Below are 24,518 nucleotides of genomic sequence, written 5' to 3' on the forward strand. Positions count from 1 at the left end.
GTCCAAATAATACTGAAGTCGTATCCCAGAATTTCTGAATAGAGATGTTAAATGTCTTTCGGATCCGTATTTCAGTTATATCGCGAAACGAGTGGACTTAACTATTTCTTTTACAACCAATGCCTGCGCTAAGACATAACCTAGTCATCCACTTGGTCCAGAAATGACACGAGTAGTAATGGATGCCTGGCTTAACGAGAAACAGCCATTAATTAGTGACCGCGGGCGATGGGGGCACAGGTGTGATGGCGGAGATTCCAGTACAGAAGGGACATGATTGCAGCAGTCGACCTAGTGCCCCAGTATTGATCTGTATCGATTTTCTGATTGGTTCATCAGCTACCGGTTGCCCCAGTGCTTCGGTGGCCAGAGTGGCCTATTCCAGCCTGACGAAGCGACAGAAATGTTGTTGACGTGAACACCGTTGTCGACGTCCCAATTTTAGCTGATGGTAATGGGGGAAACACATGGCTTCCTCCTGCTCAGTGATGAAGTGTGGCTGATTTGAATACATCATCTCCTTGACATTTACATTTCCGATTCAGAGGCGGGAGATTCCTGTTAGCGTCACATGCACGTACTAGTAAACATATTGTTGACACGGAAAATGAGCGTTAGAAGGGTATCAAAAACTGATCCAATTGACAAATGCTGTATTTGCATTGGCTCATGTCAGCAACGTTTCGTAACTGGAAGACTTCTGGTACAAGTGTTCTTCAATTTCATATAAATACGGGGCGGTCGGGTAGCCTAGTGGTTAAAGCGTTCGCTCGTCACGCCGAAGACCCGGGTTCGATTCCCGACATGGGTACAGTGTGTGAAGCCCATTTCTGGTGTCCCTCGCCGTGATATTGCTGGAATATTGCTAAAAGCGGCGTAAAACCATACTCACTCACTCATATAAATACATGACACTTTACCCCTTCTTTATTCTTTGTAAGAAATCTGCAAATGTCGGGCTCTGGAAGCCCATGGACTTTGTGAAGTTGATACCCATAAAAAAGTGCAGTTTGTTTATGTTCTTCAAACTTCTAAATGCCTACCAAAGACTTAATTTCACATAGTTCCGTTTATATTGGGGGCACGGGTGGCCCAGTCGTCTAAGGCGCTGCGATTCGCTGTGCAGAGTTGTGTCCCTTGGGCACGCCAGAAACCTATGATTGTGGGTTCGAATCCCGGTTCGCCCCGATTGTTTCTAAGTTTGTCAGCACCATACCCGTGCTCGTGGGTTTCGCCGAAGTGGTAAACGTCTGAGACCTGCATCACTTGGGGCTTTCCTCTCACATTAAGCTGGCACGCCTCGATATAACTGTAATACTGTTAAAAGCGGCGTTAAACCCAACTCACTCACTCACTCAAGACGGTCTGTTTACGTCACCTACAACACCGGTTTCAGTCTGCATCTTTGACAGCATCCCTGGCTTCCGACCGATCTGTGGGAAATCAATGATGAGAGCATTTGATCCGAACACGTCGTCCAGCTGTACGTCTAATTGTGACCCCGCTAGAACTTCGGGATGAAACCTCATTCAGTCATTCATTACTACGGTAAGCCCCGTCTTAAACAGGGACACGGTAAAAGTGCTCTGACACGTCTGTGATCAGTTTACAGTGCAGCGTGTAGGTCCTTGATGGGATTCCAGTTATTTTACATTGACCCCTGGTATATTCTCTAAACCCATTACCAGGACTGGCAAGCTCTGTCCCCCCTCTGCGTCTAACTCTTCCTCGCGCAAATGTTCAGACCTCAACATGTTTAGGCTGGTTGCTTGGTTTGTTGTTTAACGCCGCACTCGGCAATATTCCAGCTATATGACGGCGGTCTGTAAATAATCGAGTCTGGACCAGAGAATCCTGTGATTGATATCATGATCATCGATCCACGCAATTAGGTACGATGACATTCATCAACCAAGTCAGCGAGCCTGACCACCCGATCCCGTTAGTCGCCCCTTACGACAAGCATAGTCGCCTTTTACGGCAAGCATGGGTTGCTGAAGAAATATTCTAACCCGAATCTTCAAGGGTTCAGTGGCCTTTGCATTTATATCTCAACAAGCCTAAACATGTTTAGGAATGTGTTTAAATCGTAAACGGAATACCCATTTGGTGCGTTTTATCTAAACACGTTTAGGGTCTAAACACATGATATGAGCCTAAACACCTCATCATCACACCCATATAATCTGAAAAAGTTTTGAATTTTACTATAATTAACATGTTTAGAGTTTAACCATATTTTGAATTTTAACATGTTGACAACAAAGTGCATATCATTGTGTGTTAATATATCTTAACTTGTTTGTTATATACATTCATTCATCGGCCTGTGTAAATACAGCATCTCGTTCTGTGACTAAACTAAACGAATTTGAGAAAAATAACTCGCTATTTTTCATGTAACTCTGTCTACAGCTGGGTGTTTTTATACTTGGCACGGCGTCGTTTATATTCCTCTACAGACACGTCGACATGTACGTTTGGCAGATCTTCAAGAGTCTGACCAGTTTAAGTCCTCTTGAGGTCAAGATTTAAATGGTAAAACATTATTGCACACACACCATAACTAATTGCCAATGAAAAACTGATCAGTGGTAATTTCAAACTATACCGAACCCTGAACTTCATATCTGACCCCAAAAAGATTTTACAAATTTATTTTATTTTATTTTTTTTTTCTAAAACTTGTGTTATCATAGTGATACACAAGTGTTTTTAAACTACGGGTTGTGACAGGTCCACACAGTAAGTGCCTATTTTCAAACTAGATCCTGTTTCGCATATATGCGATGTTGGGGGAGCAACTTTTAATGATTGATACTTTTGTTTTATGTGATATTTAGATATTTCGATCGTTTCGTCAATAAAGATACATAGAGGTTATCACGCGAGTGTGCTTGGGGATGGTAAATATCCTGCATTAGGAATAAACATTGTATTTAGCGAGCCTTGGCGAGAAACCTAACCCATTATATGATAAAGCGGTTTACCTACATTTGTCATACGTGTCATTTGCCATACGTTTTAAATAGTGCTTATATCATACACAATTATTCATTTTATGTTTTTATTTCAGATAACATGTCTTGTGGTGAGGTGAAAACTGTATCAACTTAAATTATTAATTATTAATTTATTAAATTTTTTTGTACATACGTTTGAATCACCATGATTGACATTATGATTGCATATCGTCATTCTCTGTGTAAAAAGACGTAGACACAAACTGTCTACCCTTATACCCCGATATAGTGTACCCTTACACCCCGATATAGTGTACCGTTATACCACGATATAGTGTACCGATTTACATGGATATAGTGTACCGTTATACCCCAATATAGTGTACCGTTATACCACGACATAGTGTACCGATTTACATGGATATAGTGTACCGTTATACCCCGATATAGTATACCGTTACACTCTGATATAGTGCACTGTTATACCTCAATATAGTGTACAGTTATAACCCGATATAGTGCACTGTTATACCCCGATAAAGTACTGTCACCCATAACGTTGTATGTGATGCTACACTAGTACACCCATCTCATCCTTTCTGTCCTGCAGTTCACCGTTATACCCCGATATAGTGTACTGTTATACCCCGATATAGTGTACCGATTTACATGGTTATAGTGTACCGTTATACCCCGATATGGTGTACCGTTGTACCCCGATATAGTGTACCGTTATACTCCCATATAGTGCACCGTTATACCCCGATAAAGTACTGTCACTTGTCACCCATAACGTTGTATATGATGCTACACTAGTACACCCATCTCATCTTTCTGTCCTGCAGTTCACCGTTATACCCCGATATAGTGTACTGTTATACCTCAATATAGTGTACCGTTGTACCCCGATATAGTGTACCGGTATACTCTGATATAGTGCACCGTTATACCCCAATAAAGTACTGTCACTTGTCACCCATAACGTTGTACGTGATGCTACACTGGTACACCCATCTGACCTCTCTTCCCGGCAGTTCAGCACAGCTGAACAAGAGGACACAATGATCATGAGTTAATTAATTAATAAGATATCATTCGACCACGTGTTGTCTCAGTGCAGTTAAGTACATAAAACTGCGACCATATCGACACTTTTTTGTCAATATATTTAAAGGAAGCTATCGACCGATTACCCGAAGGCTGGAATACTTGGAGTAACACGTGACAATGTAATTCCCTTTCTGCACATGACACAACTGTCATATCAATCGCATTAAGATCGGACCTCTGATACCTCTCTGCGTGAAGATCTGCTACACCTCCAAAGGAAGGTCGCGTCAGATGACCCCAAGTCGAACTGAGGATGCGCGAGGTTTTGAGCCAATCAGATGTCAGCTTTCAAAAACGTCTCGCCTTCATATTCTAAAATTATGATTTCAGGAAAAGAAAAACGCGACAGAACAAAAATGTACCCTCGCTAGTACACCGTTCGAGTTGACAGAGCATAAAATATCCAGAACAATATAATTGACATGACTGATGTTTCCCTGATTTAATGTCAAAACTGTGTTTAGATTTAAGACAGGTGCTTTCTAAACACCTTTAGGGTCTGAACACACAGCCTAAACACCACCTAAACACAACGCCCTCTTAATTTAAATATGTTTAAACATGTTTTGACATGTTTAGAGTTGACACATGTTTACGACAAAATGATCACGGTGCATTATAAAAAATACATAGAATGTTTAAATAAAATGCATATCATTGGCATGAAGTCAAATATGGTTGGTTGGTTGGTTGGTTTGTTGGTTAACGCCGCACTCAGCAATATTCCAGCTATATGACGGCGGTCTGTAAATAATCGAGTCTGGACCAGACAATCCAGTGATTGCTATCATGAGCATCGATCCACGCGAACCTTGCATCAACCAAGTCTGTGAATCTGACCACCCGATCCCGTTAGTTGCCTTTTACGACAAGCATAGTTGCCTTTTACGGCAACCGTCGTCGCCTTTTACGACAAGCACAGTCGCCTTTTACGGCAAGCATGGGTTGCTGAAGACCTATTCTACCCCGGATCTTCACGGGTCAAGTCAAATATGGATGAGATGTATAATATATATTGAAATTAGTGTAAGTCAGATTCACAGGCACTTGTATAACACATACACCACCAGGACAACGAATGTGATACAATATTAACATAAAACCAAATAAACCAAGCTAGAGGTGTCAAGAAAAATTTACACTTTCGGCGACAGCAGTCTCCGTAGCACAGCTGGTAGCGTGAAAGACTACAAGAGGTTGTTAATTCGTATCCCGTCGAAGTGTTAAAAGTGTTCATAAATGTGTTCATGCTAATATCAATAATAGTATTTCTCTCATACAGGAGCGAGTTGGGTTTAAAGCCGCTTTTAACAGTATTCCAGTCATATCGTGGCGTGTCAGCTTAATGTGGGAGGAAAGCCCGAAGAGATGCAAGTCTCAGACGTTTACCACGAGCATGGGTATGGCGCTGACAAGCCTTGAAACCAAATCGGGGCGAACCGGGATTCGAACCCACAATCATATGTTTCTGGCGTGCCCAAGGGACGCAACTTTGCACAGCGAATCGCGGCGCCGTAGACGACTGGTCCCTCTACGTCTGTTTCCTCATTAAACACTACAATGAATTTCAAGGGGTTGAAGTGGGTGGAGGGTGAGAGGGGTGGGGTTGAGGTGGGGGTGGTATACGCGTCTTTCCCACATTTAGAACCAAAGCCGTTTTAGCTGTTAAACACAATTCTAAATTCTAAACATGTCCAAATAATGGGACAAGGAACCTGTTACGTTTGTATTTAGAATCTAAACACATTTTTACAGTGTATATTAGTTTTCAAGATATAGAAATAAGAACTGGCGAACGCTTTCTGGAACGGGCCCTTGCCCGCACCATCGACTTGTCTGGGAGCTCTTTATTGAATTACAGCATAAATATTGCACCCACACGACAGGTTGTGTTAGTATGTAGACAAAAGCCTGTTACACATGGTTAACTTGATTGAAATGTTTTCAGACGCTCCCGACAGACTCCTGTGGGAGATTCTAAAACATTGCATTTTCTAGAAAACCGTATTTTCCAGAAGACGTTTATAATGGGTTACCGCGACAGACTCTTTGTGTCAGATTTGTACCATAGGAGTGAGTAAGTATGATTTTACGCCGCTTTTGGAAATATTCCAGCAATATCATGGCGGGGGACAACAGAAACTGGCTTCACACATTGTATTCATGTGGGGAATCGAACCCCGGTGAAGAGCAAACGCTTAAACCACTTGGCCCACTGCCCCTATGCCATTGGACTTTTCCTTTAGACATTATGTTCAGCTGGTTGGTATATTGTGTCGTCGTGAGGGCTTGGTATTCATGCTATCAACCACCTGTTTGCTTGCACAAGATCCAGTTACAGTGACTGAGGTGGACATGTTAACTTCGATGTAAGCAATATTCCAGCAACAGTGAGTGAGTGAGTGAGTGAGTATGGTTTTACGCCGCTTTTAGCAATATTCCAGCAATATCACGGCGGGGGACACCAGAAATGGTCTTAACACATTGTACCAATGTCAGGAATCGAACCCGGGTCTTCGGCGTGACGAGCGAACGCTTTAACCACTGGGCTACCCGACCGTCCTCCAGCAACAGAGTTAGGGTTATGAAGGCTTGACATAATTTGGGATTCGAACCCTGGTCTCCGGCGTCACGGGTGAACCGTTTACTCCATGGCCACCCGACATCTCATGAAGCACCATGGTGGAAATAGATCTAAGATCATCAACAACTAGAATCTTTCATTCTACCCACGACACATGGATTCTGGTACGACCAAGGGAGAGAACTGTGCACAGCGTATTGCGTATTAAGCTTCGTTACCGTGCCCCTCTGAAAGACTGAACCATGGTGAGAATTAAAACGGATGTTCAGTCTGACAAGCGAATGCTTTAACCATTAGGCTACACCTCAGATCCTTTAATCACTGAATGGGGTCGATGTTATTATATGCATATTCTAGGGATAAATGCACGTGCGTGCGTTTGTTTGGAGGCCGTTTGGAAAGGAATTCAGTCATACCACGGCGTTATATCACGTTGGAGGAAAGCCCGAAATGATGCAGGTCTAAGACGTTTACCACTTCGGTGAAACCCACGACCACGGGTATGGTGCTGACACACCTTGAAGTTCAGCAACCCATGCTTGCTGTGAAAACCGACTGTGCTTGTCGTAAGAGGCGACTGACAGGATCGGGTGGTCAGGCTCGCTGACTTGGTTGATGCATGTCATCGTATTCCAATTGCGTAGAAACATGCTCATGATATTAATCACTGGATTGTCTGGTCCAGACTCGAATATTTACTATACCGTTATATAGCTGGACTATTGCTGAGTGCGGCGTTAAACAGACAAACATAAACCGGTTCGAACCTGCTTTCGAACTCGAAATCATAGGTGTATGGCGTGCCCAAGGGACGCAACTCTGCACAGATAATTGCGGCGCCTTAGTCGACTGGGCCACCCGTGCCCCTTGGGGTTACAATGTTCGCCACGCTGAAGACCCTAGTTCCATTCTCAAAGTCGCTGGAAAGCGTTAAGCTCATTCTGGCTAGAATGTTGTAAAAGGCGACGAACAAGAATATTCCTTCACGCATTCTTTCACAGTTAAGAATCGACAGTCATCCTTACGTCAGGACAGAAAATCTATACTTGACGGTCGCCAAGACCAAGAGGAACCAGTATTTTCTCATTAATCAAACTCCACCTTTCTCCGATTCCACTGATAAAGATCAGGAAAACAGCTTCAGTGATGGCTGTGGAATCAAGCAGACATGCCCGCGAGACCCACTCTCGCACCTCGCGTGATCTCGCGGGATTGACGGGACAAGAATGGCAGCGGCTGTTGCACTGATTGAGTAATCTAACGTGTTTATGCGCGAGCTGCCAGTTGATAACACTGGGTTAATATGGATTCTGTTAATGTGCGGGCATCTGACCGTAGCACGCATGCCGTGTTTGTTACAGGGGCGCACCGCTTATCCAGGGAGGATAAGCACTGGATCCTTGAATTCAAACTCAAATTACGAATTGACGTGCATGTCAAGTTGATTGGAAATTATTCCACGATAAAATGTTGATTTGAAAGTTTCAAATCGTTTTAGATTGTCTAAAAGTTACTCAGATGACCTGAACTACTGAGCTGTTTTGCAGAGTATCTTCGACATTCGTGCTGCACAAACCACCTATGGATGACTCACGTTTTGATCCGGCTGCTGAGTCGCCCCTATAGACACACACTGCAAACCGTCATTTCTGAATCATGTGAGCGAGTTACTGAATTGGGATCGGCGCCGCTTCTAGGATTATTTGAGAGTGAGTGAGTGAGTGAGTTGCGTTTTACGCTGCTTTGAACATTATTACAGTTGTATCACGGCGTGTCATCTTGATGTGGAAGGAAAGCTTGAAGTGATGCAGGTCTCAGACATTTACCACTTTGGTGAAGACAAACCTAAAAACATAACAGGGGTGAATCACAGGTTTACGGCAATCCTTTTCCGCATTATTCTTGGAGACACATAATATTCTCTACACATTGTATCCATAGGGAGTATCAAACTCCGGACAAGCCAACGCATTAACTACCATCTACCCAACGCATTAACTACTATCCTTCGCTTCGCACGTCACGCCGAAGATCCGGGTTCGATTCCCGACATGGGCACAATGTGTGAAGCTCATTTCTGGTGTCCCCCGCCGTGATATTGCTGGAATATTGCTAAAAGCGGCGTAAAACCATACTCACTCACTCACTATCCTTCGCAACGCAATAATAACTACCCTACCCAACGTATTAACCATTATCATGCCCTAACGCATTAACTATCCTACCCCAAACGCATGAACTATTTTCCTACGTTCATCCCAACGCATTAACTATTATCATTTCCTAAAGCATTAACTATCCTACCCCCAACGCATTAACTATTATCCTACTCCAACGCAAGAACCATTATCTTACCCCAACGCATGAACTATTATCCTACCCCAACACATGAACTATTATCTTACCCCAACGCATGAACTATTATCCTACCCCAACACATGAACTATTATCTTACTCCAAAGCATTAACTATTATTCTACTCCAATGCATTTATTACTCTCCTACACCAACGCAATAATTACCATACTACCCAACGCATTAATTACCACTATACACCGAGGTTGGTGAAACTCATGACGAGGCTGTCCTGACACCACGAGAATTGCGTGCCCCCGAGATCTCAGACAAAGCAAAGTTGTTTTTTCCTTGACTGCATACGAGCCTTTCAATGTAGCCAGATTTAGCTATAAATTCAAAATCCATTTCCTCCGAGACATTTTATAATTCAAAAACCATCCATAAGTTGCATTTCTTTTGGAAAGTCTGTGACAATATTTCAAACACGTTTTCTTGCATCGTTTGGAATAAAAGCATTTCAAGTTCGCTAATGAATAAAACTGAGACGTGTCACATGTTCCCATTTCCCCGAGATAGGATAAGAAGCAATAGGTCTCAAGTGTGTATTAAAGAGCCGTCGCTATCCCAGCGAGAAAACACGATAATGTACGAGAACATGAAAGGTGATTGGATCGATAGGTCATTATGACACAAGGAATTTCTTTCTGAAAGATGTATCGATTTTTGCGGTTGAACAAACCATTTGAAATAAGACAAATTAGATTTGTGTTCCGTCTTCGCTCAAATTAATAAATTTGAAAGATTGACACGATCATGATCCAAGTGTAGAAGGGGTTAATGTCTTCATTTACGTGTGTCCGTCTGAGAGGGGACGGCGGTTTGTGGGGTGTGCACGTGTGTAAGTCAATGTACCAGTTTAGTAGTGTGTGTGTGAGAGAGATAGAGAGAGAGAGAGAGACTGCGAGAGAGCTAGAGAGACAGAAAAAAGAGACTGCGAGAGAGCCACAGAGAGAGACAGACTGCAAAAGAGCTTGGGAGAGAGAGAGAGATAGAGACTGCAAGAGAGCTAGAGAGAAAAAGACTGCGAGAGACTGCCACAGAGAGGGGGAGAGAGTCTATGAGAGAGCTAGAGAGGGAGAAAACAAGAGACTGTAAGAGAGCCACAGAGAGAGCGACTGCGAGAGAGCTAGAGAGAGACTGCGAGAGACTGCAAAAGAGCTGGAGAGAGAGAAAACAAGAGACCGTGAGAGAGCCAGACTGCAAAAGAGCGAGAGACTGCGAGAGAGCTAGAGAGAAAGAAATATAGAGACTGCGAGAGAGCCACACACACAGAGAGAGAGACTGCGAGAGAGCTAGAGAGAAAAAGACTGCGAGAGACTGCCACAGAGAGAGAGAGAGTCTATGAGAGAGCTAGAGAGGGAGAAAACAAGAGAGCCACAGAGAGAGAGAGAAAAAGAGCTGGAGAGAGAGAAAACAAGAGACTGTGAGAGAGCCACAGAGAGAGAGAGACTGCTAAAGAGCTTGAGAGCGAGAGACTGCGAGAGTGCTAGAGAGAGAAAAACAGAGACTGCGAGAGAGCCACAGAAAGAGAGCGACTGCGAGAGAGCTAGAGAGAGAGAGACTGCGAGAGAGCCACAGAGAGAGAGACATACAGCAAAAGAGAGCCACAGAGAGATAGAGAGACTGCAAAAGAGCGTGAGAGAGAGAGAGACTGCTAGAGTGCTAGAGAGAGAAAAACAGAGACTGCGAGAGAGCCACAGAAAGAGAGCGACTGCGAGAGAGCTAGAGAGAGAGAGACTGTGAGAGAGCTAGAGAGAGAGAAAAAAGACTGCGAGAGAGCAACAGAGAGAGAGAAAAAACAAGAGACTGCGAGAGAGCCACAGAGAGACAGATACTGCGAGAGAGAGAGAGAGAAAAAAAAACAAGACTGAGAGAGTCAGAGATAGAGAGAGAGACTGCGAGAGAGATAGAGAGAAAGAAAACAAGAGACTGCGAGAGAGCCACAGAGAGAGACAGACTGCAAAAGAGCTTGAGAGCGAGAGACTGCGACAGAGCTACAGAGAAAGAAAACAAGAGACTGCGAGAGAGCCACAGAGAGAGACAGACTGCAAAAGAGCTTGAGAGCGAGAGACTGCGACAGAGCTAGAGAGAGAGAAAAAAGGGACTGCGAGAGAGCCAGAGAACGACTACGGGAGACTGAGAGAGAGAGCGACTGCGAGAGAGCCACAGAGAGAGAGAGAGAGAGACAGACTGCAAAAGAACTTGAGAGAGAGACTGCGAGCGAGAGAGAGAGAGGCTATGAGTACACTTACTGTAAGGGCATGAGAGAGAGACTGCATTTTCGAAGGATGTCATTCCTTATCACTATGCACACTCTTTCTTACAACAACGGTACAGATAACACAGTACCTATATTCACCGAGAAAAGCACAGCACACAAACATGGTATCTATGTCTATAAATCTCGCAACGCTATAGGGGATAGCATGACGTGTTCCAGAATAGTGGATGCTGTAGAATCTCCGGTGCTCAATAAAATTTATTAGGAACCGTCGGGGCCATCTGAAAATAATGATGTTGAAATACGTGACCTCAACAGGTTTTGGGCAGACATGCGAATGCACTTACGTCAGGTTAATATCGACGACATCACGTGCTTCCATTCCACATGAACACCATGATGAGCAGAAATAATGAATCTAAAGAGATTTTTTTCGGATGAATATTCATCAAACTAAATAATATACTCCCGAAAGAATAAATAATTAATGTTGCCAGGCCTAATTGAATTATAAACATTCCTGGATCGGATCTCAGGTTGAAAATGATTTGATATGTAACAGCGAATGTTCCCGTTGTGTTGTAGTGTTATTCTTACACAGTTGACATGTTGGACAGATCAGGTCAAGGTCATTGTTGCCAACTTGCTTTCGACAGCAAATGCCTCAATTACTGTATCGCTAAGGAACAGACAAGGTCTGTGACGTGAGACTTTATGTTTATCCCAGGGGTCGCCTGGGGAATTGTCCCCGTGCTGCTCTGAAAGGTCGGTTCTGTAGAAGTCGATGGTGGTCGTACCAGTGGGAGGCAGGTGAAGATGGAGTGACATTACAGAAATAGTATATTTCACTGTGTAAAATGTTTGCCACTCGTGAAAAGTCAGGGACCCACGTTTATAATGAAAGTTACACCTTGTGTCTGATTGCATTAAATGAATTCTTGATTAATTATGTTCGATGCAGTAAAATGTGGTCCTGTAGCTTTGGAGAACAAGTGATCGCCATCATGTACAACAAGAAATTTCTGATATTGTGTGGAGCGTCTGCGGTCGGCATTATTCTAATGCCCTACTTTAGGCAATTCCCTATTTTGACATGCACCATATGGTCCCGTGGTATGTCTCAGGTGAACACTTCATTGACGTTTAATTGCTTGTACTTGTGACGTGTGACAATTTCGCAAACACTACATATCATCGCTATTTGAAAGTGATTCATAAACGCATCTTACGATTAAGTCGGAAATGTTCATTGTACTCTTTTTGTAGAGATTTCATACGGCCATGGAACTAGTTTTGTCGCTATAATTTATATACAGTTTTAGTTCGATGTATATACAGATTATTTGATTCTGGTAAAGGTTTTGGAAATCAATTATTAACTGCTTTAATAATGTCACGCGTTGTTATCGAACTTGAACAGTACAGAACTTGTTGTGGTCACAAGCTAGCACACAATGCTAAATGAATGCAGTGACAAAGTGAGCAATGCACAACTCTACGTCAGTACTGATGGTCACCTAGGTATGTACTGTGTCAAACATGGACATATGCCAACAAGCGTCAGAAGGTGTGAGCACTTTCACAATGTGATCAACAGTTGAAGAACATGTTGTTCAGACCTATGTCTTAGTGATTGGATGATTTTATGAAACTGGAGAAATGAACAACGACCATTAAAGAAAATGAAAAGCGCAACACTGATTGTGGTGTAAAAGGGTACCCAATCACACGCCTGTTCGTAACCAGTGGTTTGTCCTATGCACGTACATTACATGACATATGATAGTCTAATTGGTTCATTACGGATGCAACAGAATTGCACTATTGGGTGTTGAGAATGCGACTCTATATGTGTGTGACCTATCAATAAAATAATGGCACCCCTGTGTCACTCCCACCTCTAACCCTGACCCATGCCAAACACCTGCCACTCCTCACCCCCCCCCCCCCCCCAACACACACACACACACACACACACACACACACACACACACACACACATACCACCAGCTTCGCGATCTGTGCATGCCACTTTCTTGAAATTCGGGTTTTTCAGAGAAACATTCATTCCTGCAGCCAAATCCAGTAGAGTACGGTTATAACGAACTGACGGATATAACGAACTGGTTTGTTTTTTGGTCCCGTTCATTTTCTGTATATATGCTGCATATATACGAACTACGGTTATAACGTACTAAAATTTCTGGTCCCTTTGTGTTCGTTATAACGGTAGTTTACTGTAACATGCAGACAGTACCTCGTGGTAAATCAATTGGTTCTGCTTCAGGTTGTACTGTTCTTCAAAAACACAACCCTCTCTTGATGAACATAAACAATGCGATGCACTTTTGGAGCAAACAGTTCGATTTATTGTGAAGTATTAATAAGCTGTATTCCCAAGCGTATAGATTCCACAATTTGACATATTGAATTCTGTGTGTTAACATAATTATGATATCATTGTTAGGTTATGTTAATTATTCAACACTGTTTATTCGTGTCCTTCTCTTCCCAGACAGGAATGCGTTGTTTCAACATAGGTGCTTAGTCATGCATCCAGCCACCGGGTCAATGGCAGGACACTTCTGTTGTCATGCTATCCTGCTCAGTTATGTAATTAACCCTTTAAACAACAACGGAAGTTAATCGTGAGCGATGGAATTTTAATTGTAGACGATATATCCAAACATTCTTCTGTTTCATGGCGGCAGTCGTGAAACTAAATTAATCCAAGAGACGTAAATTTGAAAGGCGCCGTGCATCATCGGTGTTGTTCCTCAAAATCAATCCTTGTGTCTTCGCTCTATGTTCTCTCGCTATCAACCACAAGTCTTTTCAATCGTATACCGACAGGGTAGGTCCATGGTCCATGCACTCAATTGCCTGTCTGCTCGTGGACCGACGGACCGCCTCACATGGCTCAGTGGATAGAGCGTCCCCCGGAGAGCGGAACGTCAGGGGTTCGATTCCAGGCCGCGTCATACAAAAGACGTTAAAAGATAGTACTTGTTGTTACCCTGCCTGGCGCTCGGCATTAAGAGGATACACTAAGGACTGGTCGGCTCGGTGTCAGTATACTGTGTCTGAGTGGGGTATTCATGTTACACAGCTGCATCGTATCTCAGTAGGCTAGCACTTAAAACCGGCATCAGTCCAGAAGAGTACAAACACACACACACACACACACACACACACACACACACACACACACACACACACACACACACACACACACACACACACACACACACACACACAGCAATAATCTTGAACGCAACCCTATTACGCCTCATCCACCGTATAGCGTCATCATTATCATTTTATGTCTTTTGCTAGTTACAGCATAAATCACTTTCTTTTCGCGATGTCTTGATCATAAAAAAACAATGATATTAAGACGCCATTTCTCTCTCTGGTTTCTTAAGTTGATTTTTTTCTTTTACGCCTGTATCATCAAAAGTAAAACAAAAAATACTCAAGATCAATTCAGATTAATATGACCAGATAGGTGTAAACCTTTCTGTCTGAACGCACCGTGGCAGACGATGAGATTGCCATTCTTCTTGTGGTTATGGCTGTCTATTGCTAGAACGTTAATAGGAATCATATATATATATATATATGTATATATTTTTTTAAGCACACACCTTCATATTTCAAAACCAAAACAAATGGTAAGAAACAATAAAAGATATCGTCATCTAAATCTCGATACATGTTCCTCTAAGGTTAAATCTGGCTTGTGCGTCTAATGTTCCGAAATCCTATATGCAAAGTTGCGTCACTTAGGCTTGATAGACACATGCAATCGTGGGTTCGAATCCCGGTGTATCGTGATTATATTTCCGGGTTTGTCAGCGCCATGCTCGTGTTCAGGGGTGTCAAGAAAGTGGTAATCTCTATCCCTGCACCCTTTGGGCTTTCCTCCGCATCAAGCTGAAACTGAACACTGTTCCTAACTCACGAGTCAGATGTTTGTGGGTTAAACCAGCACGATACTCCTTGTACTGATAACGTACAGGTTGACAGTGATGCCTCAGTCTGCTGCCAGCCCCACAATGAAACAATCGATAGACTAATGATAAATACAATCGCGCACGAATATATTGAAAATAGTCCAAACAAACGAAGCAGTGGAGCATGACCTCCATGTTTTCCTCCACGGGGCAGTTAACCTTACGCTCGTTATTTCAAGTAGTTCCTTGCATGCAGAAAGAACGTTAGGAAAAGGGTTTTGCATTTCACCCCGAGTCAATATTGTATGATGGAGCCTTTGTTTGTTTAAAACACAGAGACAGTGATCAGAGTCCGGCAACACAATAACATTTAGGTCATCTTCAAGTTATTTTACCCAACAGACTTAAGTCTGCATCTACAACCACGGCAACACACACAACGACGACAGTGCTTTGAACAAGATGTCAGTTACACCACGGGGTGTCATCTTGATGTAGGAGGGAAGCTTGACCTCAGTGTTTTCTTCCACGGGGCAGTTGACAACCAATAAAAATATTCACGGTGAATCTGGGATTCGAACCCCGTCCACAGGTTTCTAACACGTCTAAGGTACGCAACACCCCGGGCAAAAGGACCACCTATGTCCCTTGATAGTCAAAAGCCGGAACCACTGTTAGATTATTGAGTTGACCACTACATATGTGTGTAACATACTGGCTGCAATATCCTACAATGTATATACATCTTATATGCTGTATTGCAAAACAGTGCAATTTCTATCAATTGGAATTTATACACATTCTTAACTTTAATTTATCTGACATCGGTCTTGCAACCATTGATTCCCTGGCTTCGGAGTTGAGATCAGTCAACGGCCTCCGACAGCCGTGAGCTGTGTGCGTCATCAAGCTTGGCGGCATGGGCAGTTAGTCATTCACCGAACCACCGGAATGTCTGCTTCCAAAGTCCCGGAGGGATTCCGAACAGAAAATAAACCAAGTACCCATGTACATGGAAAGACACACGGGGTTCAGGTGGTTAAATGTGCGACGTTACTGGTCGCGTGTCGTCACTGACGGTGTGGGTTACATCAGCACTATGACGTTGGTCGTTTGCTCACCCTTTCAACCACCGGTTTGGCTGGCCAAAGATCCTTTACAAATCCCATTGAAATACCTGGAATGTTCTGACTGCGGCTTGAAACAACACTCATTTACTAACCCCCCCCCCAACCCCACCCCCCACCCCACCCCACCACCCCCACCTCACCCCACCCCACCACACCCCCCGACGTCGTCGATAATTCCTCGTGCTCCATTTATTAATTTGTCTGACCCAGACTTGATTATTTATATTCTGCTGTTACAGTTCTGAGACATATTCTGACATATGCCTCGACATAACATAATATTAACTCTCGTCTTCTTTGTTCAATGCCTGTTAACCTTCCAAGTCGGCCAGATATTAAGTGTAGCATTGCATCTAAAGCGTTAAATTCCCATCCATGAGCACGTCCATCACTTTCAAGCATCCCTTGTTTATTCAATAATCACCCTCAATTGCTTGAAATATGTATGCAATTTTGCATCAGTTGTATTGTCTTGAACGTATTGATTTCTGTAGCTCTAACTGATCATGACACAGGCTATATCCTACTGTATCTGTACGTTAACAATGGCTCTTCTATACTGCTGTTGCAAGAGCCCTGGGGATGTGGGCAATAGTTTGCCAGTGGAGGACAACAAAGGCACATCTATTATAAAATGGTCGTGTAAACTTTGATGTGTGACGTTCTATTGATTTAGTTTACCGTGGACATCATCACCTTGGCGAACTATTCGCTACTGTATCAGCACATACTTGGGCATGGGTCTTGAATGCAGGTGTAATATATTTAGTACCGGAGAAGCCAATTGACACCTAGAGTCTGTGTCTGTTTTCTTGCTACGATCACTGGGTCGCTGCAGCTGTGATAGTATCTTGATCCACGGGGCAAGTAACACGCATTAGATGTATGGAACACGCACAGTCACCCAGGGATATAGATCTGTGGAAGAGGAAGGGTCACTCAGGAACTGTCACTGGGTCTGTGGAACATTTCATGATCACCCAGGACCTGTCACTGGGTCTGTGGAACATGCATGATCACCCAGGAACTGTCACTGGGTCTGTGGAACATGCATGATCACCCAGGAACTGTCACTGGGTCTGTGGAACATGCATGATCACCCAGGAACTGTCACTGGGTCTGTGGAACATGCATGATCACCCAGGAACTGTCACTGGGTCTGTGGAACATGCATGATTACCCAGGACCTGTCACTGGGTCTGTGGAACATGCATGATCACCCAGGAACTGTCACTGGGTCTGTGGAACATGCATGATCACCCAGGACCTGTCACTGGGTCTGTGGAATATGCATGATCACCCAGGAACTGTCACTGGGTCTGTGGAACATGCATGATCACCCAGGACCTGTCAGTGGGTCTGTGGAACAGTCATGATTACCCAGGACCTGTCACTGGGTCTGTGGAACATGCATGATCACCCATGATCTGTCACTTGGTCTGTGGTACATGCATGATCACCCAGGGGCTCTCACTGGATCTCATCGTATAGTATCCTGACAATATGGGATGTTGCTCACAATATCAACCAGTGGTTTGTCTGACCAGGATTTGATTATTTATATTTCCATCTTGACTTACAATAGAGTAGGTTGCAACTGTATACTTCAGCCGACCAAGATGTATTATTTATCACACAATTGTTCAGGATACGTTCATTGTAGTCACATAATGCATGTGCAAAGGAAACATCGTTTTCCCCCTATTACAAAATCACAGAACGAACACGTGAATGTAAGTCTTGATATGTGTCATCTCCTCTTTCTTTACACACAGTAGTGACACAGAGTACGAACAAGAACATCGCCAATACACAGATGTTGTTTATAAATAAAAGTGACAAAAAACTCTCCATATTCAGAAGAAAGATCTGCACAAAAAAGGCAATGGTACTATTCCGTATCATGAACATGTGTTTAGGAATCACTATCATCAGGTGTACGCGAACGTATCCTGTCCCGCAAACACATGCAAAGGCAAGTCAATTGTTCGCCTGAAAATAAAGGGACAAAACCCTTTCCATATCCAATAGAAATCATTGCACAAAGCAGAGTTGATAGTACGATTAAAACTATATCATGGGTTGATAGTACGATTCCGACAATATCATGAGTTGATAGTACCATTCCGAATATATCATGAGCATGAGTTGATGAATCATTAACAAATAGTGCCCATACAGATGTTCGCCAAAAAATGAGCGTGAAAAAATAGGGAACATATGGTACAAGTAGAAATAGTGAAAATTGGAAAACACACAAGAACCGTTTACAAGAATGCATTGAGGGAAATGCATTTCAATTCAATTTATGTATTATAAGATGCATGGCAAATAGCTAATCGTAAGATGTGTGCATGCAATACATTTCATTGATGATACAATGGCCACTTTCTAAAATAAATCTGGATACTGTTTTTGTCAAAACCAACGGGAGCCCCAAATGGGTCTGTGGACCATGCATGATCACCCAGGACCTATCACTGGGTCTGTGGACCATGCATGATCACCCAGGACCTATCACTGGGTCTGTGGAACATGCATGGTGACCCAGGACCCGTCACTGCATCTTCGACTGCATCCTCCACAGCTTGCATTCTGGCCAGAGGAGAATCATGAGACATTGTTACGCAACAACGCCAGAGGATACCAGCAATGATTCTCATTATAGCACGAAAATCATTTAGCATAACGAGCAGCTATATGCAGCCTCAAGCACCCTTGCTTATTTCGGTTCGTTAGCTTTGCAAACATGCTCTTAATGCCGGTAGCACACTGGTCTAAGACCATCATCTGGCTTTTCAGAGTTGCGTCCCTTGATCGTTTCAGGATCTAGTGGTTCAAATCCCAAGTCCATCCTGATTATATACTGATTTGTCAGCACCATACACATGCTCTTGGGATTACCCCATAATGTAACTGACACGCGGTAATATGTAAAACAGCGTACAAAGCAGCGTTAGACCAAAGTTTAAAAACCTTAAAAAGCATTTTTTTTCACTTATGGTATGAAGCTGGTTGGTTTAAGCCATCCATATGTCGATGCATAAATTTATTAAAGATACAGAATAATGAAGTACTATACACTATAGTTTAAGCTCAATCAGCAATTCGCTGTGCAGAGTTGCGTCCCTTGAATACGCCAGGAACCTATGCTGTTGGGTTTTGCATCCCTGTTCGCCCTGATTATGTTAACAAGTTTGTCAGTACCACACCAAAGTGGTAAACGTCGAAACACTGCATCACTTTGGGCTTCCTACCGCCTTAAGCTGACACGCCCAGATATAACTTGAATACTATTTAAAGCGGCGTTAAAACCAACTCTCTCTCTCACTCACTCACTCACTCACTCAAGCACAGTGAACATAATTAGATATTTTGTTTCGAGGAATTTTCAAAATATGCTCACAAGAACTGTTGTTCTTTCACTCCCGTATGTTTACATATAACGGTAAATTCAATAACGGTAAGTGATGTAATAGAACATGATATCAGTTGACGGGTTCGTAGTCCACAAATAGTTCAAATAGACTGAAATACAATTGGAATCATTTTTCCGGGTATCATGTCATTTAGCACTCAACACTTCCTGCTAAGAACCATCCGCACTGTCAGTCTTCAAACAAAATGACTTCACCAATGACGTGCACTCCTGTCTTTATGGACAGCTCGGTATTTACCATGGAAACATCAACGTGCCAACACCAAGTTTCGTGCCGGCGGATTGTCAATATTTTATCTCTGAGTTTCCCTGTAAGAGTTTTTACACAATCGATTAAATATTCATCTCCCATTGCAAAGTTTAGCTATGATTTCCCTGGGGAGTGTCACGCCGCTCTACCAACCAATAACTATATATATTTCATGACATGTGGTTTACTTTTCATTGCCGACAAGGGTACGTGTTAAAGTGTGGTTAAAAAAGTGTTCATTGTATGCTGACTGTACAGGTGTAGTCGAACGTCGGGTGAGTTATTTAGAAGTTGGCTTTTTAAGAAAAGACGTGCTGGCGTTTGCTTATACCCCCGACTTTCGCTCAGACAACGCCCATATTTGTTTGTTTATTTATTTCTTTAACGCAGCACTCGGCATTTTTACGGCTATATGACGGTCTGTAAATAATCGAGTCTGGACCAGACAATCCATATGCATCGATACGGATACGATGACATGCATCAACCAAGACAGCGGGGCTGACCACCCGATCCCGTTAGTCGCCTCTTGCGACAAGCATGGGTTTCTGAAGTCCAAATCTAATCAAATTCGAATTCTAATCTTCAAGGGTCATAGAACATAGATCTTAGTGATAACTTCAACTAATTCCACTAAAACTAGATGAAATATTTTGATGAGTTTCTTGTTCTACGAATGAGTAGTTTGGTTTAACGCTATTTTTATTAGTACTTATGTTATGTCACGGCGTGTCAGCTTGATGTGGGTGGGAACCCGAAGTCATTCAGGTCTCGGACGTTTATGACATTGGTGAAACTCATAAGTAGGGTATGGCGCTGACAGTCCTAGAAACATAGGCAGAAAAACCTAGCATTTGATCCATTAATGGTAGGTTTCTAGCATGCCAAAGGGACGCAACTCTACAATGCGAATTGCGGCTCCATGGACACCCAACCTACGAATGAAGAAGAGATGGGATTTCTTTATCTTTTGGCAAGGTGACAGGATCCTTACGCAGTGAGTTGTCTGTTTGCTGTGGTAGATGTTATCATATACATGTCAGAGACAAATATAATCAAGTACATTTTTCTAGTGTCAGCCAGGATCGCGAGTAGCATCTACAAGGGCACACATATTGGCTCACACAACCGTACTTGTCTAGATCTTCACGGCGATCTTTAAGCATGTTCCACCAATCTTGTCTGGATACCTAAATCTGAACAGGATGATGACGAGACCTGTGCGTAATCTTACGGGTGACGAGTGACGGGTGACGGTAACGAATGAAAGTGACGGGAGACGAGTGACGGTGACGAGTGAGTTTGATCGGTGACGGGTGAAGAGTGTCGAGTGACGGGTGACGAGGGGCGGGTGACGGTGACGAGGGGAGGGTGACGGTGACGAGCGACGGCGACAGGATGAGGGTGACGAGTGACGGTGACGGGTGACGAGGGGCGGGTGACGAGTGGCGGACGACGGTGATGGGTGACGGTGACGAGGGGCGGGTGACGGTGACGAGTGACGGTGACAAGTGACGGGTGACGGGTGCCACCAGCGAGGCAGGATACGCACACGTTTCCGCGTCCACCTGCTATCATCACTATTTGATAGTGATTCATAAACACATATGATATTGTCGGAATGCTACTGTGGACTCTGCTTACAACAGAGATTTCTTATGGTTATGGAAAATGTCTTCTCGCCTCTATGTACGCCTCCATATAATTACTACAGTTGAGCCAATGCAACCAGAGAAAAAACAGATAACCACCAGTTTTTACAAAGTTGGGGAAACGGGAAACAGTATGACGATGCAATACAATCAACATTTGACAGTACCAATATGTGTTATAACAGGGTATGCCTTGCTCTAACGCCACCATATGGGCAGACAAATGTAATAATAAGACCTATACTTGCGCTAATGCCTCGATATTGCCAGGAAAAGAAATAGCGAGATTTCATTATGAATGTAAGAAAGGTAAAGTAAAGAGAGCCTGATCCTAAGACTTGGAAGGAAGGTGGAAATAGAAATTGTAACCCAAAGAATAGACGCCCCTTTTTACTAAGGCGTCCCCAGTCCATCCTAATAGAACCGTATTCGCTATCTGTAGATGCGGGACACCTTCATTCACGGTGTGATTGAGTAAGTTAAATGAGTTTCACACGTAAGAAAATACTTCTCATTCCCGTGGACTGTGTGGGTAATTCGGGGACAAGAGGCAGCGTTCACCATGATCTGGGGCATAATGACACGTTGCACGAGCTATTCCAGATGTTCCCGAGTGCTCAGACACCTGTAACTGGACACCATAAGTCTGCAGGCCTTGGCGAAACCTACTGAACGGACATGGTGCCGACAAACCTAGAATCAGGGCAAATCTGAAATTCGAACCCTCGATCATTGGATTCTGAAACGCCTAGGGGAGGCAACTCTGAGACAACTTGCCTGGAGATTCAGTATTCAAACACATATATTTTTTATCGTAAAATGTAACATTTTATTCGTGACGTTTGACATTTTTTGTTCTCTTACCTTTATTTCAAGTCCTGTACTTTTAGACCGAATGGCACCTCCATTTATGCAACGTGACATATGTTTGTGTCACTGTCACGTCCAGACAAATACTTGTCCAGACCACGTACATGTACGCAGTCACGTACAATTGCAAGCAACGGAGAATTCAACAGATTCAACCGGGGCATTTCAGTTGTCCAATGGCAGGTGGGAATGGTTCGATGACACGTTCGGTTTCATGTTATTTTTTAGCTGCACTGAGCAACTTTCCAGCTATATGACGGCAGTCTGTAAATAATGGAGCCTGGACCAGATAATCCAGTGATTGACATCATGAGCATCGATCTTTGCAATTTGGTTTCGATGACATGCATCAAGCAAGTCAGTGAGCCTGACCACCCGATCCCGTTAGTCGCCTCTCACAACAAGCATAGTCGTCTTTTACGGCAAGTATGGGTTGCTGAAGACCTATTCTATCCATGATCTTCACGGGTGATGAAATAAGACCGGACACGTTGTTTAATAAACAACAAAACAACAACATCTAAAAAAGGCATTTGCCCGACTAAAAACTATCCCCTGTACGAGGCAACGGAAGAACAAGAAGTATGTTGGTGAGCAGCTTCCTGAGGCAAAGGAGTTTACTGACTATAAAAGACCAATTTCCACCCTTGCCTCCCTAGGCTGGTTTTCCTGGGCTCGATCGTAGCGCCACCAGTGGGTATTACGAGTTATGTCCAGTCTATGTCCCTCCTACTGACCAATCAGATTCCACCCTTCATATCACTTTCTCAGATAAAATGGCGGCGCCAAGTCAATACGAACTGATCGATAGTCAAAATCTATATTGTGATAAAACGGGTCTTACTTCGCGAAGTGCATCAGATCACGTGAGGACGTTGATTAAAACCATGAGAAGATTTGGAATCTATCTGTTGTCGCCGAGTTGGCAGTACACACGCTTTTCAAAACCTGCAATCGACCGAAATCTGCACAGCAATTTACGAACCGGATGTCGATTTCGTTACGCGATGTTGATTGGACTAAGCATAGACTCGTTAGTCCCGTCAAAATGTAACTCCATAATACCAGCCTAGCTCGACAAGGGTGAAAGCTGAACTTTTATAAATATAATCAGTTAACCCCCTTTCCTCGGGAAGATGGTTGGTTTGTTAAGGTGGCGCTATATACTAACAGCATTCGATAATAATACATTTAATACTAATTCTAATAGTATCGGAAATATATAAATATATTAACAGTCGAAATAGCACCGCGAAAGTGTCCCCAATAGTCTCCCTACTCATATTTCCAAAACTTTGCAACTTTTTTTTCATGAAGATCCAGAAATGGGATGTAGTTTTATATTCACGGGCAACCATTACAGCAACGCCTAGCATGTTTTGTGTGTGTGAAGAGTTGGTATAAGTGTCTTCTTGCGTTTCCACTGGAAGCGTGCATGTTTTCTTAATCTTGGCATGGGTTATCCTTCTGGGTCTCACAAACAAGAAACAAGGAGACCCTTTAATGGTTGTAAATCACGAAATTCAAGTGATTGTCTCATCTCTCCCAACAGCAGCTACAGATTCAATTAAGGTTTGGGTTTTCTTTCCGGCATGTTTTTCCCCCTTACTTGCCACATACGTGGCGTGGAATTAATTCTGAATGATCAACGCGATTCGTTTCAAATGATTTTATATGTTTTTTAGTACTCAGTTCGGGTTTTTTTATAAAATTAATTGGAAAGATAAGTTTTTTAAATCGTGAGGATGATACATAATCGTATCATTAATGGTGTTTTTCTCATGGCTGTCCAGGGTAGGATGGGATGCTGGATGTGAATGTTGTTTTACACCGCATATTGGTTGACAGCATGAACAACCATCATTATTAGTTGGAACCTTATTTAACCAGGAATCCTTACAAAAGGAGCAAAGTGAAAACATTAATTAATTAATCAATTAAATATTGCATTCGAAGCGTCCCTTTGTCGGTATTTCAATGTAGAT

At 43.1% G+C, this 24,518-nt stretch overlaps 1 protein-coding gene across 1 annotated transcript; it reads left to right on the forward strand.

The window, feature by feature from the left end:
• Positions 1-10,356: 10,356 nt before the first annotated feature.
• On the forward strand, positions 10,357-10,758 carry LOC139476938 (octapeptide-repeat protein T2-like). Its single transcript, XM_071259498.1, has one exon. It carries the CDS (start codon positions 10,357-10,359, stop codon positions 10,756-10,758), a length of 402 nt encoding a protein of 133 aa, XP_071115599.1.
• Positions 10,759-24,518: the final 13,760 nt, after the last annotated feature.

Source organism: Haliotis cracherodii, unplaced genomic scaffold, assembly GCF_022045235.1.
Source record: "Haliotis cracherodii isolate W230 unplaced genomic scaffold, xgHalCrac1.p SCAF_30, whole genome shotgun sequence".
NCBI classification, from domain to species: domain Eukaryota; kingdom Metazoa; phylum Mollusca; class Gastropoda; order Lepetellida; family Haliotidae; genus Haliotis; species Haliotis cracherodii.

Bases quoted from the DNA above. Each gene is read 5' to 3' on its own strand.
- LOC139476938 (XM_071259498.1), top strand. From the start codon at position 10,357: ATGAGAGAGCTAGAGAGGGAGAAAACAAGAGAGCCACAGAGAGAGAGA.